Genomic DNA, 12,616 nt, shown 5'->3' on the forward strand with positions numbered 1-12,616 from the left:
AATTAATGGACCTGCCCGTCCAACCTTAAGGCTGCCGGGCAGTCTAGGAGCCCTGGCGGGCATTAGGAAAAGCATTAAACCCTCATCCACCGGTGGGATGAGGTTTCATGTAGGTTTTAAAAAATGTAATTAAAGTGTATTTGAAAGTTATCGATATGTCCCAACTTGTGTGACAGTGTCACGTGAGGGGACATGTCAGGGAATTTTTTTTTCTTTATTTTTCTGATTTTTCAAATGTACAGCCGATCTCCCTGAGGCAGCACTTAGCCTCAGAAAGATGAATGCGCTCTTTCATGCGCATACGTGAAAGAGCGCACACTCGGCTCAGGGAATCCCCCACCCCCGCTCGCATAGGGAGCGCAAACTCTGCCCAATATGCTTGAAGTACACGGAAGGTCCATTATCATCTTGTTTCTCATTCCAAATGCTAAGATTTTGGGAAAGTTTCATCAGAACTAATGTGTGTTTTAAAGTAAAATCAGCACTCAGGTCTATTCCTGAATGTGTGCATCTGAGCACTATCAGGCACATCCTGCCATTTGACAGCATTGTCAGTCATTATATAGCAACATTCCCAATTGGTCAAGAGAATCACAATCAATTAAACACAGGATTAACCTGAAATGAAAACAGAAAATATAGCAAATACACAGTGAATTTGATGAAGAGTTAAATCCCAAATGAGAAGGATAGGTTACACTTCCAGTTTAACTCTCCATGAGAACTCGATGCCAGTTGGTTTTAGAGAGTTCTAAGCTGAGCCTGAGAGCCACCCTCCCTCATATCAGGAATAATACCTGGTACATATAGGGAAGTAAATGCCTCCAAAATAAATTTCCCTTCTATATTTCACAAGATCAAAAGAAATGCTGGGATGAAAGAGCTGTTTTTCAAATGAGTTTGATGCGCTAACCTCAACGACTCGTCATAAAATCTATCGCACAATCCTAAATCTCTGTTCTCTTGTCAAGCTTCATTAGCTTGGTTGAAGATATTGTTTGGTATTTAATTTATCTGGGTCATTAAATTTCATGCACAATCTGGGACATGTCTCTAATAAGACACAAGAACCCTAGCTTATGGAGGCATTCTTCAAAATCCCACTTTCAAGACACTATGGATCAACCTCTTTCACCACTGCTGCATCTAAATAGCCCTGTTATGTTGTGGCGACCAAGGCTATATACATTATCTCATGTGCAGCTCAGCCAAGGCACTGTACAGCTTCAGTATGGAGATTTAAACTCAAGTTGATTTGATAATTAATCAAATATCTTATCTTCTTTGTTTATTGCACTATTTGAACATATTCCATTTTCCTGCACTGATGTAAATGTTGACATCTGCTATCACAAATTAGCCTAGTTAATCAACACTAATCCACAATAGCAAAAGCACCAGCAATAAAACAAAATTATAGGCAGTATTCAAATCTCAGGGTGCAGCTGTTAAACAATTTTCTCTCACATATTAAGGTCAGTCACTGCCTGTACCTTGAAAGTTATTTCTTTGTATGATTGGCTAAACCTTCAGGTGTTTATGATGCTGAGTGTTGTCACTGGGCTAATTTAACTTATTAGTACCAATGCACAACTGGGAAAAAATTGTACCTTGGCTATTCATTATTGTTAAAGCGCATTAGCTAATCTCCTGTGACATTGCACACAGCAAATCAAGATCAAGTTTAGTCTTTAGGTGAAGCAGAGTTCAAGGTTAGAGCATAATAGGATCAGCATTTTTTTAAAAACATGTAAATATAACAGTTTAAGTTATGACCTATTGTTACATATCAAAACACAACAATTTCAGAAACAGAGAAATAAAGTTCATTGAAGCTCAGGAGTTCCTCGCCTTTACAGAGGCACCATGACATCAACAATGGCCAGAGTATGTAAATGCAGTGTCACAATTTTACATGGACAAGTTCCATATAATATAAATATAAGAATTTATAGAAAAAGTGATACAAAAGTGTGAAAATTGTGACAACAGGAAGATGTGCACTCAGACACAAGAGTTTTAATGTGTTGTGGATTTCTGAACAGTATTTTCTTTTATTTCAGAAACTAATTCATCTTCTTCAAATAATCTTCCCTTTATCCCCAGTTTTTAAAATTGTAAAAAGGCCCCTCTCCATCTTCAGTCAGGAGAGGTCAATCTCCAATGCAATGTTTTCTCTGGGTTGTGCAGCAATTCAGAAGGTATTGCCAAATGAAAAATAATTTGCATCTCACCCTAGCTCTTTTGCTAATTATCTTTAATCTGTGTCCTCTGATTACACAGCCACCTGTCAGTGGAAACAGTTTATCCATCACCTACGCTCTTGAAACACCTACCTCATCTTTGAACACTGCTATTAAATCTCCCCTTAACCATCAATGTTGTAAATAGATTAATACCACCTTCTCTAGCCTCTCCATATAATATCCCTCATACATGTACTATTCTAGTAAATTTCCTGCGCACCTTCTCCAAGGCTTTAGCGTTCTTCCTAAAATGTGGTGCCCACAATTAGCATAATCAGGACTAAGGGGATAATTAGGTCTAAATTAGTGATAAAAAGGTTTAGCATAACTTTCCTACTTTAATAAAAGCAAAATACTGCAGATGCTGGAAATCTAGAACAAAAACAAAAATACCTGGAAAAACTCAGCAGGTCTGACAGCATCTGCGGAGAGGGATACTGTTGACGTTTCGAGTCCGTATGACCCTTCATCAGAACTAAGACATATAGAAATGAGATGAAATATAAGCTGGTAGAGGGGGGTGAGTGGGTGGGACAGGTAGAGCTCAATAGGGGGCCAGTGATAGGTGAAGGCCAAGAAGAGACTGCCAAAGATGTCAAAGACAAAAGGACAAAGGGGTGTTGACGGTGGTGATATTATCTAAAGGATGTGCTAATGGGGACATTAAGGGTAGAAAGCAGGACAAGCAAGTGGAAGATGGCCCTAATGGGGGTGGTGGGAAGGGATCGAAATGGGCTAAAAGGTGGAGATGAAACAATAGATCAAAATAAATTTAAAAATAGGAGGGAAAAGAAAAATATATTTGTTAAAAAAATTATAAATGATTGGAAAAAGGGGGGTCGGAAAGGGGGTGGGGATGGAGGAGAGATTCATGATCTGAAATTGCTGAACTTAATATTAAGTCCGGAAGGCTGTAAAGTGCCTAGTCGGAAGATGAGGTGCTGTTCCTCCAGTTTGCGTTGAGCTTCACTGGAACATTGCAGCAGGCCAAGGACAGACATGTGGGCATGAGAGCAGGGTGGAGTGTTGAAATGGCAAGCGACAGGGAGGTCTGGGTCATGCCTGCAGACTTTAATACTTTAATCTTCTAATCATAAAGCCAACGCTCCAAATGCTGTTTTAACACTAGAAGATCTTTTTAAAATCCTTACACTGGTGTGTACCGTAACATTTATGCAGCACCTTTTAAATTAATAAAACTTCCCAAGGCTTCACAGGAGCGTTAACAGAGAAAAATTGCGAGGTAAGGAATTAGGCTGGGGGAACCAAAAGCTTAAGTTAGGATAGTATGATGCTGATTGAGTAATGTTCACCTCAAATTGCTCCAAATCACTATCATTGACAGTGATAGACAGATTCACCACGTTCTTCAACCCAATGGTCATTGCATCTCTCTCTCTCTCTCTCTCCCCCACCCCATTAACCCCAGGAGGAGCTGAGGAGACAACAACTCAACTTTCATTTAAGCTAGTTATTCCCTTAAAAAATACACTAGCTCAGGGCCTTTAGCTAGGAAGCTTGTTTCTTGACTAATTATACTTGTACAGTACTACTCTATACTTTTTTAGCTCCTACCTCAGTATTAAGCAATGAATTACTTGAATAGATTGAAAAAAAAAACTCAACTTTCATTCAACTCTCAGCTGAAGGCTTTGGGCTCCATCAACAACTCAATGGATACTTACTGAAGCAAGAAGGTGTGGAAACCTCGGACGGACTGGAGAGCGACTGAGTCCATTATAAATGGAGATATGCACATATATGTATATAAAAAGCTTAATTAACAACAACAACAAAAAATCAACTCTTTTTAAAAAAAGAACCGGAAAAAATTCAAACCACCGTCCTGCGCGCGCATTTTCTACGGCGACCTAACGTCACCTCCGCTGATGGGAGTCCAAGTATTTTTGTTAGTTGTTTTAACGAGCAATTTATTATCAACACATTTTAGAATGAACTATCATCGTGTGAAATATATTTTTTTTTAAATAACGAATATTTTATCTCATCAGCCGCGCGCCGTGACGCGTCCGCCGCGCTATAAAATAGTGCCGCCGTTAAAAGAAAATAGTGCCAGCAACGTTTCAGTGTTTTTGCGAAGGGAAAAGGGTATTTTAGTCATGTTTAGGGTGTCATTGGTCTGACGGGCCGGTGTGGGAGTATCTCCAGTGTCGTTTCCGGGCTGTCGGTGGTTTTTTTCCCGCAGGGAGGTTGGCGGCGGCCGATATTTAAGGGAGCGGCGGCGATGCGTTCTTCCTTTTCCGGCCGCCGCCATCCCGGGTGCCGGGAGCAGCAGCGGAGATGGTGAGAAACAAACCGGGCCGTTGGTGGTGGTGGGGGGGCTTTAAACTTCTAAATCCTCCAGAGTTTAGATCCATTAACGGCCAGAACAGAACGGGCTCGCCCGACGACTTCGGAAAGATTAAATTCGATAATATATTAAGTTTCGGTGAAAGAGAAGAAAATCCTGAGGCCGGGCCGCCATTTTATAGCAGGGTGGGGGAGGGGGAGACACGTTGTCTCCTGGAAGCTGGTTAGGGAGCGGGGAATAAATGGCACGGATCAGAATCTGGCAATGAAAACTTTTTTTTAAATCAGCTTTGCACTTAATTTTATTACTTTGGATTTCAGCTTTGAAGTTTTGTCTGATACTTTTTAAGTAAAGGGGGGGGTCATTTCCAACTGATCAATAAAGTGAGGCCTTGCTGCAGCCGTGCCATGTGCCTGAGTGTTTTCGCTAAGCGTTAGTTTTCGTATTGGAGACAATAGCTGTTAAGTTATTTGGGATCATAACCGCTAAAGTAATGTTGGACCTTCAGGTTTTCATGGGTTCATTACAAATTTTTAAGAATTGTAATCCAGTAAGAGAAATGTATTCAGTGCTTTGGTTTGAGGTATTTAGTTTCTGGGGGGGGAGGGGGGAACCTTGCTCTACTTCATGTGATAATAAAATCAGTATGTTTGTGTTTCAAAAGAACTTGAACGATCTGTGATTTTTAAATGCAATGCTGAATGTTGGGGAAAACCTGAGTGTATGTAGTTTATTAGATGCTCAGGTGCCTTACTGAGCACCATTCATGGCTGACGCATATGGTTACAGAAAGCACCCATGACCAGAGGATAGGTCTCAATATCACAGGCAGTAAGTTGTACTACTGAACAGAGGATCAGAGTACTTCTGCAAGGTTTGTATCTTAAGGGCTATCTTTTTTTAAATTATCTTTCAGGCTTGTGCTCGACCATTGATAACGGTGTACAGTGACAAGGGTGAAATATCAGGCAAAAATGTTGTTATGCCTGCTGTTTTCAAGGCTCCCATCCGGCCAGATATTGTGAACTTTGTTCACACAAATCTACGCAAAAACAACAGACAGCCATATGCTGTGAGTGCAGATGCAGGTAAAGTATATTGGTCTTTTAAATGAATTTAGGTATGACTATTTCTGTGACCTTTTTCCTTAGTTTTAGTCCACAGAATCTACATGTAAAAGATTGAAGTTACTGCATTGATTGACATTGCTACAGGAGTAGACCATTCAACCCCTGAGCCTGTCAGTATTAACCAGTACATTAGTACTGCTCTAGATCTAAAGGCTACTTGAAAGCATGTTTATACTAATACAAAAGCAAACTACTATTTGGTAGTTCTGATGCTGGAATTCTGAAATATATAAATTAATCCAGCATTCCTCTTTACTAAGTTGAATTTGGGCAAGGGACCTGTTTAGATTTTTTAGGGGTTAACATTTGAAGATAAATTAACTCTTTTTTGCATGAAGTGGAATACCTGAGTTAGCAGTATTCAGCTGACTTCTGATGTGGTTTGTGCAGAAATATATTGATTTTAGAAATATAGATTTAAGTTTAAAGGAAATAAAATTGTTTAAAGTGTTGTGCTCTTATGAAAATGTGACTTTTTCTACATGTCTTGGTGTGAGATTTTGCTACTATGAGTTTGCATACTGTGATGCTATTTTCTTGATTCTGGCCCTGGTAGCTTCTGTCAATAAGTTGGCACAGATAAGTGACCAGAATTTCTGTCTGAGAAAAAAAAATCCTGGTGTATACTCTTTTGCTTGTTGAATTCTTCACAGTACAGTAGATCCAGGTATGATCATTTCTGTTATACTAAGAATAAAAAGCTGAACTTTTTGAAGAGGAGTCTAACATGGTGGACAATGGAGTGTCTGTTGACACAGTGTGATGGAAATACTTGGCAGGATCTGTGGATGGAGACAAACAGTTAAGGTTTCGGAGGTGATTTGATTGAAGTGAACCATTGGGGTTAACTGTTTCTTCTGGTTGGGGAGTTTAGGACCAGGGTGCATAAAGTAAAGAATTAGAGCCAGACCTCTTGGGAGTGAAATTAGGAAGCACTCCTACATAGAGGGTGGAAGAAGTTTGGAAAACACTTCTGCAAGTGACAGTTGGTACTAGATAAATTGGAAATTATAAATGAGATAGATTTTTGTAAACTCCACATACCCCTTAATACTTTTGGCTAAGCCGAAGCTCGAACATTATCCCATTGAATGGTAGAACAGGCTCAAGGGGCTAAATGGCATTATTGCTGTTCCTACATTCTCTTGAAAGGAGAAGATTGAGGGGGGATTGTGCAAAACTAGGTGACATAAATATGGAAGTTGCTAATAAACCCAAAAAGTAATTTGGGAGAAACGACTTAACCTGGAGAGTGGTTTGAATGTGGAACTCACATGAGGGGGAAATAATAGAAGGATGACATGAAGAGGGGTGAAAGGGGGCATTTGTGGAGCATAAACAAAGATACAGATTAGTTGTGTGAATGGCCTATTTCCATGCTGTACATTCCATTTGTGATTCTATGCTTGTTACTCTACTTGTAATTTACAACTTGCTGAATGGTGAAAGTTCATGGCTTCTGGATGACAATCTGAAATTCACTTGTAGCAGGTATAGGTCACTTGATGGTTTTCATGGCTTTGTTTGGAAGTCTGCTGCATTATTTGTATTGAAACAAATGTTTATTTTTCAGGTCACCAAACCAGTGCTGAGTCATGGGGTACTGGCCGGGCTGTGGCTCGTATTCCACGCGTACGGGGTGGTGGCACCCATCGCTCTGGCCAGGGTGCTTTTGGCAATGTATCCTATTCAATGCGTAAGATTAAATATTACAAAATCTAGTGTGCATCAGCAATCCTATTTTGGGTTCTCTTTAACAAACAGAAATTTGTCACACCAGCCTATTTGAGCTAAATAATTTGTTGGCTTAATATTCCTAATTGCTATGATGGTGTAATTTGCGTCTTACACTGTACAGCACGACAGTTGCCTGCTGTCATTAAGCTGCTACAGAGGAATGACGAACATTGAAATCTGAGCAAAAATGGATGTACAACATTGCTTTTTTGGAAAAGTTATGCACCTTAACCCACATCACAGATGTGCCGTGGTGGCCGCATGTTTGCTCCCACAAAGACTTGGCGCCGCTGGCACCGCAGGGTGAATGTGACCCAGAAGCGATATGCCATCTGCTCTTCTCTGGCTGCATCTGCCCTCCCTGCTTTGGTCCTGTCAAAAGGTAAGAACGTGCAGAAGTTAAAGTGCTCAGGTCGCACTGAATGAGAGCAAGCTACTGTTAAAATCTGTGATGGTCAAAACTCTCAGCCATTTTGGTTCTTCATTCCCAAGAGACCAATGAGATTGATTTTTTTCCTCTCACTGGCTTCACTCATGGCGTCATGTGTTGGCTGCAGTAAATTGCTTTCTACCGAGTGCAGTGACATGGTAAATGCAATAGATGAGCCTTCTCAAAATAATTAGAGCCAGTGTTATAAATTAGTTTATTTTAGTGCAGTGGATTTGTATCCATGGCAATTTCAGTGAGTATTGAATGAAAATTATCCACATGAGAGCAATCGCTGCTGGAGTTTTTCTTTGCTTGACGTCAAGGTGAGATTCTGGAATGAAAACACAAGACAAATTTACTCTAATCTTGACATGGCCTTTATTTATGAATTTTGTGGCATTGACGGCAGGAAATGTTAGAGGTTGGTTGAAATTGGGAGAGCAGAAATTTCTAAATGTTGCTAGTGGGAATGTCCTGTGGTTCTTAAATCATTTGGATTTTGCAGATCTTTTGGGTGTATTTTGAAATGTGCCTCGATGCTATTGCTTGAATGGTGTTTTGAAATGTAGCAGGGCTTGCTATGATGGTGTAATTTGCGTCTAATTCTGTGCACAGTGACAGTTGCCTACTGTTATTACGCTGGTGCAGACATATGACGACCATTTAGATCTGAACAGCTCTGTATTAATGGAGATTTTCAAATTGAGTGACTAGAAATTTAGGCTTTTCTCAAGACCAGCTGTTTAATTTTGTACCTTTGTACCACCGTGCATCATAGAATTTTATAAGCAGCCAATTTGCCCCATCATGACTGCTGGCTCTCAGTAGCTATCCCTTTGCCCACTGAAATTTTCCTTTTTTAAATAAATAAAACCCATTTCCCTTTGTTAAAATGTTGAGTTCTGTTTGCGCCACAGTTTCTGGTCAGAAATTCGATGTCCTATGAACCTGCTGTATGCAATTCTAATCCGATTGTAAGTCATTATTATTGGCTCCAATAGCAAGAGGCTTATGGAGAGGAAGGCACCTGTTTTTACTGATGGACAGGTGGGAAATCTTTGCTTTGACCAGTTCTGATTTGGGTCTTTCTAACTTACTTTCGGAGTTATCTCTGCAACTGAAATGGGGGTCTTGGTACGTGCTTTAACATTTCTATACTTTGCGGAAACAATTTTTATAACCCTTTGCAGGTCATCGCATTGAAGAAATCCCAGAGCTCCCACTTGTAGTTGAAGACAAAATTGAAAGCTATAAAAAGACAAAGGAGGCTGTTCTGATGCTAAAGAAACTGAAGGCCTGGAATGATATCAAAAAGGCAAGCAACTCTTTCTTGATCAGTGATACACAGAGAGAGTGAGAGAGGATGAGATTTCACTTCTGGTCCGTGTTTCTGATGACACTGATGATTTTGAAGATCTGATCTTGGGTAAATTTTTAGAAAAACAATGGATTAGTATTTGGACTTAGTCAGAATGGATTGATTTTTATCCCTACAGGTTTATGCTTCCCAGCGTATGCGTGCCGGCAAAGGTAAAATGAGGAACCGTCGTCGCATCCGGCGCAAGGGCCCATGTGTTATCTACAATGAGGACAATGGTGTTGTAAGAGCTTTCAGGAACATCCCAGGTAATGTGTCTGGAGAGTATGCAGTGTAGTATGTGTTTTAATGGGCAGGACTGTAGTTATCAATGTTTTAGATTTTTTATTAATACAATTAGTATTATTGGGCAACTGTTGGTTTGTGGTGCATTGGTGATTTAAGTTTGTTTTTCATTGTTAGAATACCAATCAGAAATATAATTATCAGTTAAATGTTGAGAGCAGCTATTCTCTGGTCTCAACTGGATAAAATGATGAGATTCCACTTCATGGTCCGTGTTTTTGAAAACTTGTGATATTAGTGGAAGTTCTGACTTGAGTAGCAGGGATGGGGTAATGCATATCAAGTGAACCGTTGTAATCTAAAGCAGTGTATGAATTTTTTTCTAATCCTGCTCTCTTTGATGGCTTGGTTCATTCTGGTTTTGAAAAGAACCGGTCTGTGTACAGTCCCTCCCAAGGTGACATGGACAAGTTTGTGTTTATAATACTGATGTCAATTGTGGTTTTTTTTTGTAATAAATGACTTGAGCCAGCGGTAGGACTGTACTTGGTGGAGAATCTAATGCTGCTCTGCATTGTCACCTGCAGGCATAACTCTTCTCAATGTCAACAAATTAAATGTCCTGAGACTTGCTCCTGGTGGCCATGTAGGACGATTCTGCATCTGGACAGAGAGTGCCTTCCGTAAGCTGGATGACTTGTATGGAACTTGGCGCAAACCTTCCAAATTGAAGATTGGATATAAGTAAGCCTCAGTGTGACATTAACATGAGGATAGGTGGGAGCAGTGAAGCTGTGCGTCTCTGCTCTTTATGCACTCCGTTCTCAGTTTTCTCCCATCATCTGAAGGTACTGGTTCCTTACCAAAAATGCAGTGAATATGTGGGCATCATAACCTGATCCTTTTGGGTCTAATTTGCATATCGTGGATCTTGACCTCTAACCCAGGAGGATGGAGAGCATCCCTGTCCTGTTGAGATCACTGCATTCCTTTTATCCCATTAAGAAAAATTAGACACCTGCTGTAATGTTGTGACAATGATGAGATTTCACTTCGGTCCGTGTTTTTGACAGCTCATGATATTAGTGGAAGTTCTGATGTCTGACAGAAGCAGGAGGTTGAAATTGGCACACATCGGTTGGTTTCAGCGGGTGTACAGCAAAAGTTTTGTTTTACACTGCTTTGGCCAATGATTGAACTATGAATTACATTTGGACAACCTAAAGACAGTGCGTATATTTGGTTTCCTTTTCTATTTAGTCAGTGGTGCTGCCCAACATACTTGACCTTGGGTTCCATGCTCATGGTCTGTCCTGCCCTGCAATAATTCCACCAGTGTTTTTACTTTTAATCTTGCTTATGACTGGTCTTTACTGCCTTTGGTTTTTACTATAACTGTTTTTATAATCCAGCCTTCCCATTCACAAGATGACAAACACAGATCTGAGCCGCATCTTGAAGAGTCAGGAAATTCAGAAGGCTCTTCGTCCACCAAAGTAAGTTAGAATGTTATGCCTGATCTGTTTGTGAGCTGAATTTAGATCCCTGAGATTTTGGCTGAATTCCATGCATCTATTGAGAATTAATGCAAGTAAATGCACAACTTGTGTATTGGAATTAGATTAATTCTTCAGTTTTTAGACAGTGATGAGATTCCACTTCGGTCCGTGTTTTTGATACCTTGTGATATTAGTGGAAGTTCTGATGTCTTGACTGTAATGTGGGGCTAAAATTGGGATAATTGTCAGGGATGGGAGTGGGGACATGTTTGAAGCCTGTTAAATGTATCTAAGGAAGCAATGTTCACAGCATCTTCAAACTAACCTGGTGTTATCCACCTATCTTCAGCCTAGAGGTAGGCACACACCGTGAGGTGTCACTGCCACCTGTGTGATTGGAATACCTTTATTGTGCTGCTTTTCCACCAAAGCACAATTGAGAACAGAAACTTGCTGTTGAACTGCCAGCACACTCATTCCTATACCATACAAAATGAAAAGCAAAGGAGACCTGTTTGTTTTGCTGTACATCTGGATTACAACCCCTGTAACTTTACTGCAGTTGTCAGAAGCTGATGTTTTTCATGCTTTCCACAGCAAAAAGGTTCAGCGTAGGGTACTCAAGAAGAACCCACTGAAGAACTTGAGGATCATGACCAAACTCAATCCATATTCCAAGACTGCACGACGCCGTGCAATCCTCCTGCAGGAAAAGAATGTAAGTGTGGCTATGTACACAGTTGTTTGGTCCTGCTTTTGCGCTGAGATCTGATAGCTGCCTGGCAACGTTTGAGCTTTGATAGCTAATTAGACAGGTTTGGATTCTCTTTAGAGGGTAGTAATTGCATGGAAAATGTTGGGATTTATTACATTACAGGGTTCTGATTGTAGCCTGAATGTTAAGTATGTAATCACTCAAATGTTTGCCAGAAAATATGGGCAAAAAACAGCTTGCAAAATGGTTCAGTTCTGAAATTGGAAGGTTGGCACCAGAGGGCAGAATGACAATGGCCCAAGTGGCCTTTCCCTGACTTCAGTTCAATGAATTCAAGTCTGAATCCTGGAATTATTTTTCAGTTTTATTCAAGGTTTAATAAATGTTTGCTACTGACAAATGTAGGAATCCTTTTGTGATTCTGGCAAGTAAACTGGTTCTAAACAAGTTTGGCAGGGATGCAATAATTGTGTAATAAAGTTTCTTAGATGTGGTGATTTGGGTTGGTGGGGATTTCAAATGCTGAACTGATTTTTTTTTTTTTCGCCTTTTCAGCGCAAAGCCAAGCTAGAGAAGAAGCAAAAGGCAGCGGTGTAAATCTGAAACTCCTGTTTTTACCGACGTGTGCACACATTGCCGTATGGATTTGATCTAAATAAAATCTATTTAAAATATATACTTATGCAACCTTTTCTATTGTCCAGATCATTTTAAGTTTACACTAATCACTTCTAGGTTAACTCTCACTATTGACCTGGATTACTGAATTAGTTTATTGAACTGGGTATAATCCCATTGTGAAGTTCAAAGGTTGCAGTACATCAGAAATGTGCTATGCTGCCAATTTTTAAAAGGTGTGGGGAAATAGTCATGTACTGGTTATTGATCACTTCTAGTGGTCCTGCAAAGACTACATCTTGCCACTTTAGCACATATAGAATCAAT

At 40.1% G+C, this 12,616-nt stretch overlaps 3 protein-coding genes and 6 non-coding genes across 11 annotated transcripts in view; 7 read left to right on the top strand and 2 right to left on the bottom strand.

The window, feature by feature from the left end:
* The window catches only part of zwilch (zwilch kinetochore protein), a 38,210-nt gene extending 34,078 nt beyond the window's left edge, over positions 1–4,132 (bottom strand). For all 3 annotated transcript variants that reach the window (XM_078530140.1, XM_078530138.1, XM_078530139.1), the window contains exon 1: positions 3,932–4,132. In XM_078530140.1, coding sequence (XP_078386266.1) covers positions 3,932–4,005 — 74 coding nt within the window. In that variant the 5' untranslated portion in view covers positions 4,006–4,132. The remainder of the gene's footprint in view (positions 1–3,931) is intronic.
* Positions 1–12,616, bottom strand: part of map2k1 (mitogen-activated protein kinase kinase 1) — a 348,516-nt gene that overhangs the window by 280,211 nt on the left and 55,689 nt on the right. The window lies entirely within an intron of this gene.
* On the top strand, positions 4,398–12,347 carry rpl4 (ribosomal protein L4). The gene is made up of 10 exons (XM_078530144.1): positions 4,398–4,550; positions 5,474–5,645; positions 7,261–7,367; positions 7,668–7,806; positions 9,045–9,169; positions 9,351–9,480; positions 10,045–10,201; positions 10,870–10,953; positions 11,554–11,674; positions 12,227–12,347. Exons 1-10 carry the CDS (start codon positions 4,548–4,550, stop codon positions 12,266–12,268), a joined length of 1,080 nt encoding a protein of 359 aa, XP_078386270.1. The 5' UTR covers positions 4,398–4,547; the 3' UTR covers positions 12,269–12,347.
* LOC144668457 (small nucleolar RNA SNORD16) lies at positions 7,509–7,608 on the top strand. The gene has a single exon (XR_013573506.1). It is a non-coding gene; the product is annotated as a small nucleolar RNA SNORD16 (small nucleolar RNA).
* Positions 8,431–8,530, top strand: LOC144668458 (small nucleolar RNA SNORD16). The gene has a single exon (XR_013573507.1). It is a non-coding gene; the product is annotated as a small nucleolar RNA SNORD16 (small nucleolar RNA).
* Positions 9,210–9,278, top strand: LOC144668456 (small nucleolar RNA SNORD18). Its single transcript, XR_013573505.1, has one exon. It is a non-coding gene; the product is annotated as a small nucleolar RNA SNORD18 (small nucleolar RNA).
* LOC144668453 (small nucleolar RNA SNORD18) lies at positions 9,700–9,771 on the top strand. Its single transcript, XR_013573502.1, has one exon. It is a non-coding gene; the product is annotated as a small nucleolar RNA SNORD18 (small nucleolar RNA).
* On the top strand, positions 10,491–10,559 carry LOC144668454 (small nucleolar RNA SNORD18). Its single transcript, XR_013573503.1, has one exon. It is a non-coding gene; the product is annotated as a small nucleolar RNA SNORD18 (small nucleolar RNA).
* Positions 11,098–11,166, top strand: LOC144668455 (small nucleolar RNA SNORD18). The gene has a single exon (XR_013573504.1). It is a non-coding gene; the product is annotated as a small nucleolar RNA SNORD18 (small nucleolar RNA).

This window comes from Cetorhinus maximus, chromosome 26 (assembly GCF_964194155.1).
Source record: "Cetorhinus maximus chromosome 26, sCetMax3.hap1.1, whole genome shotgun sequence".
Lineage (NCBI taxonomy): Eukaryota > Metazoa > Chordata > Chondrichthyes > Lamniformes > Cetorhinidae > Cetorhinus > Cetorhinus maximus.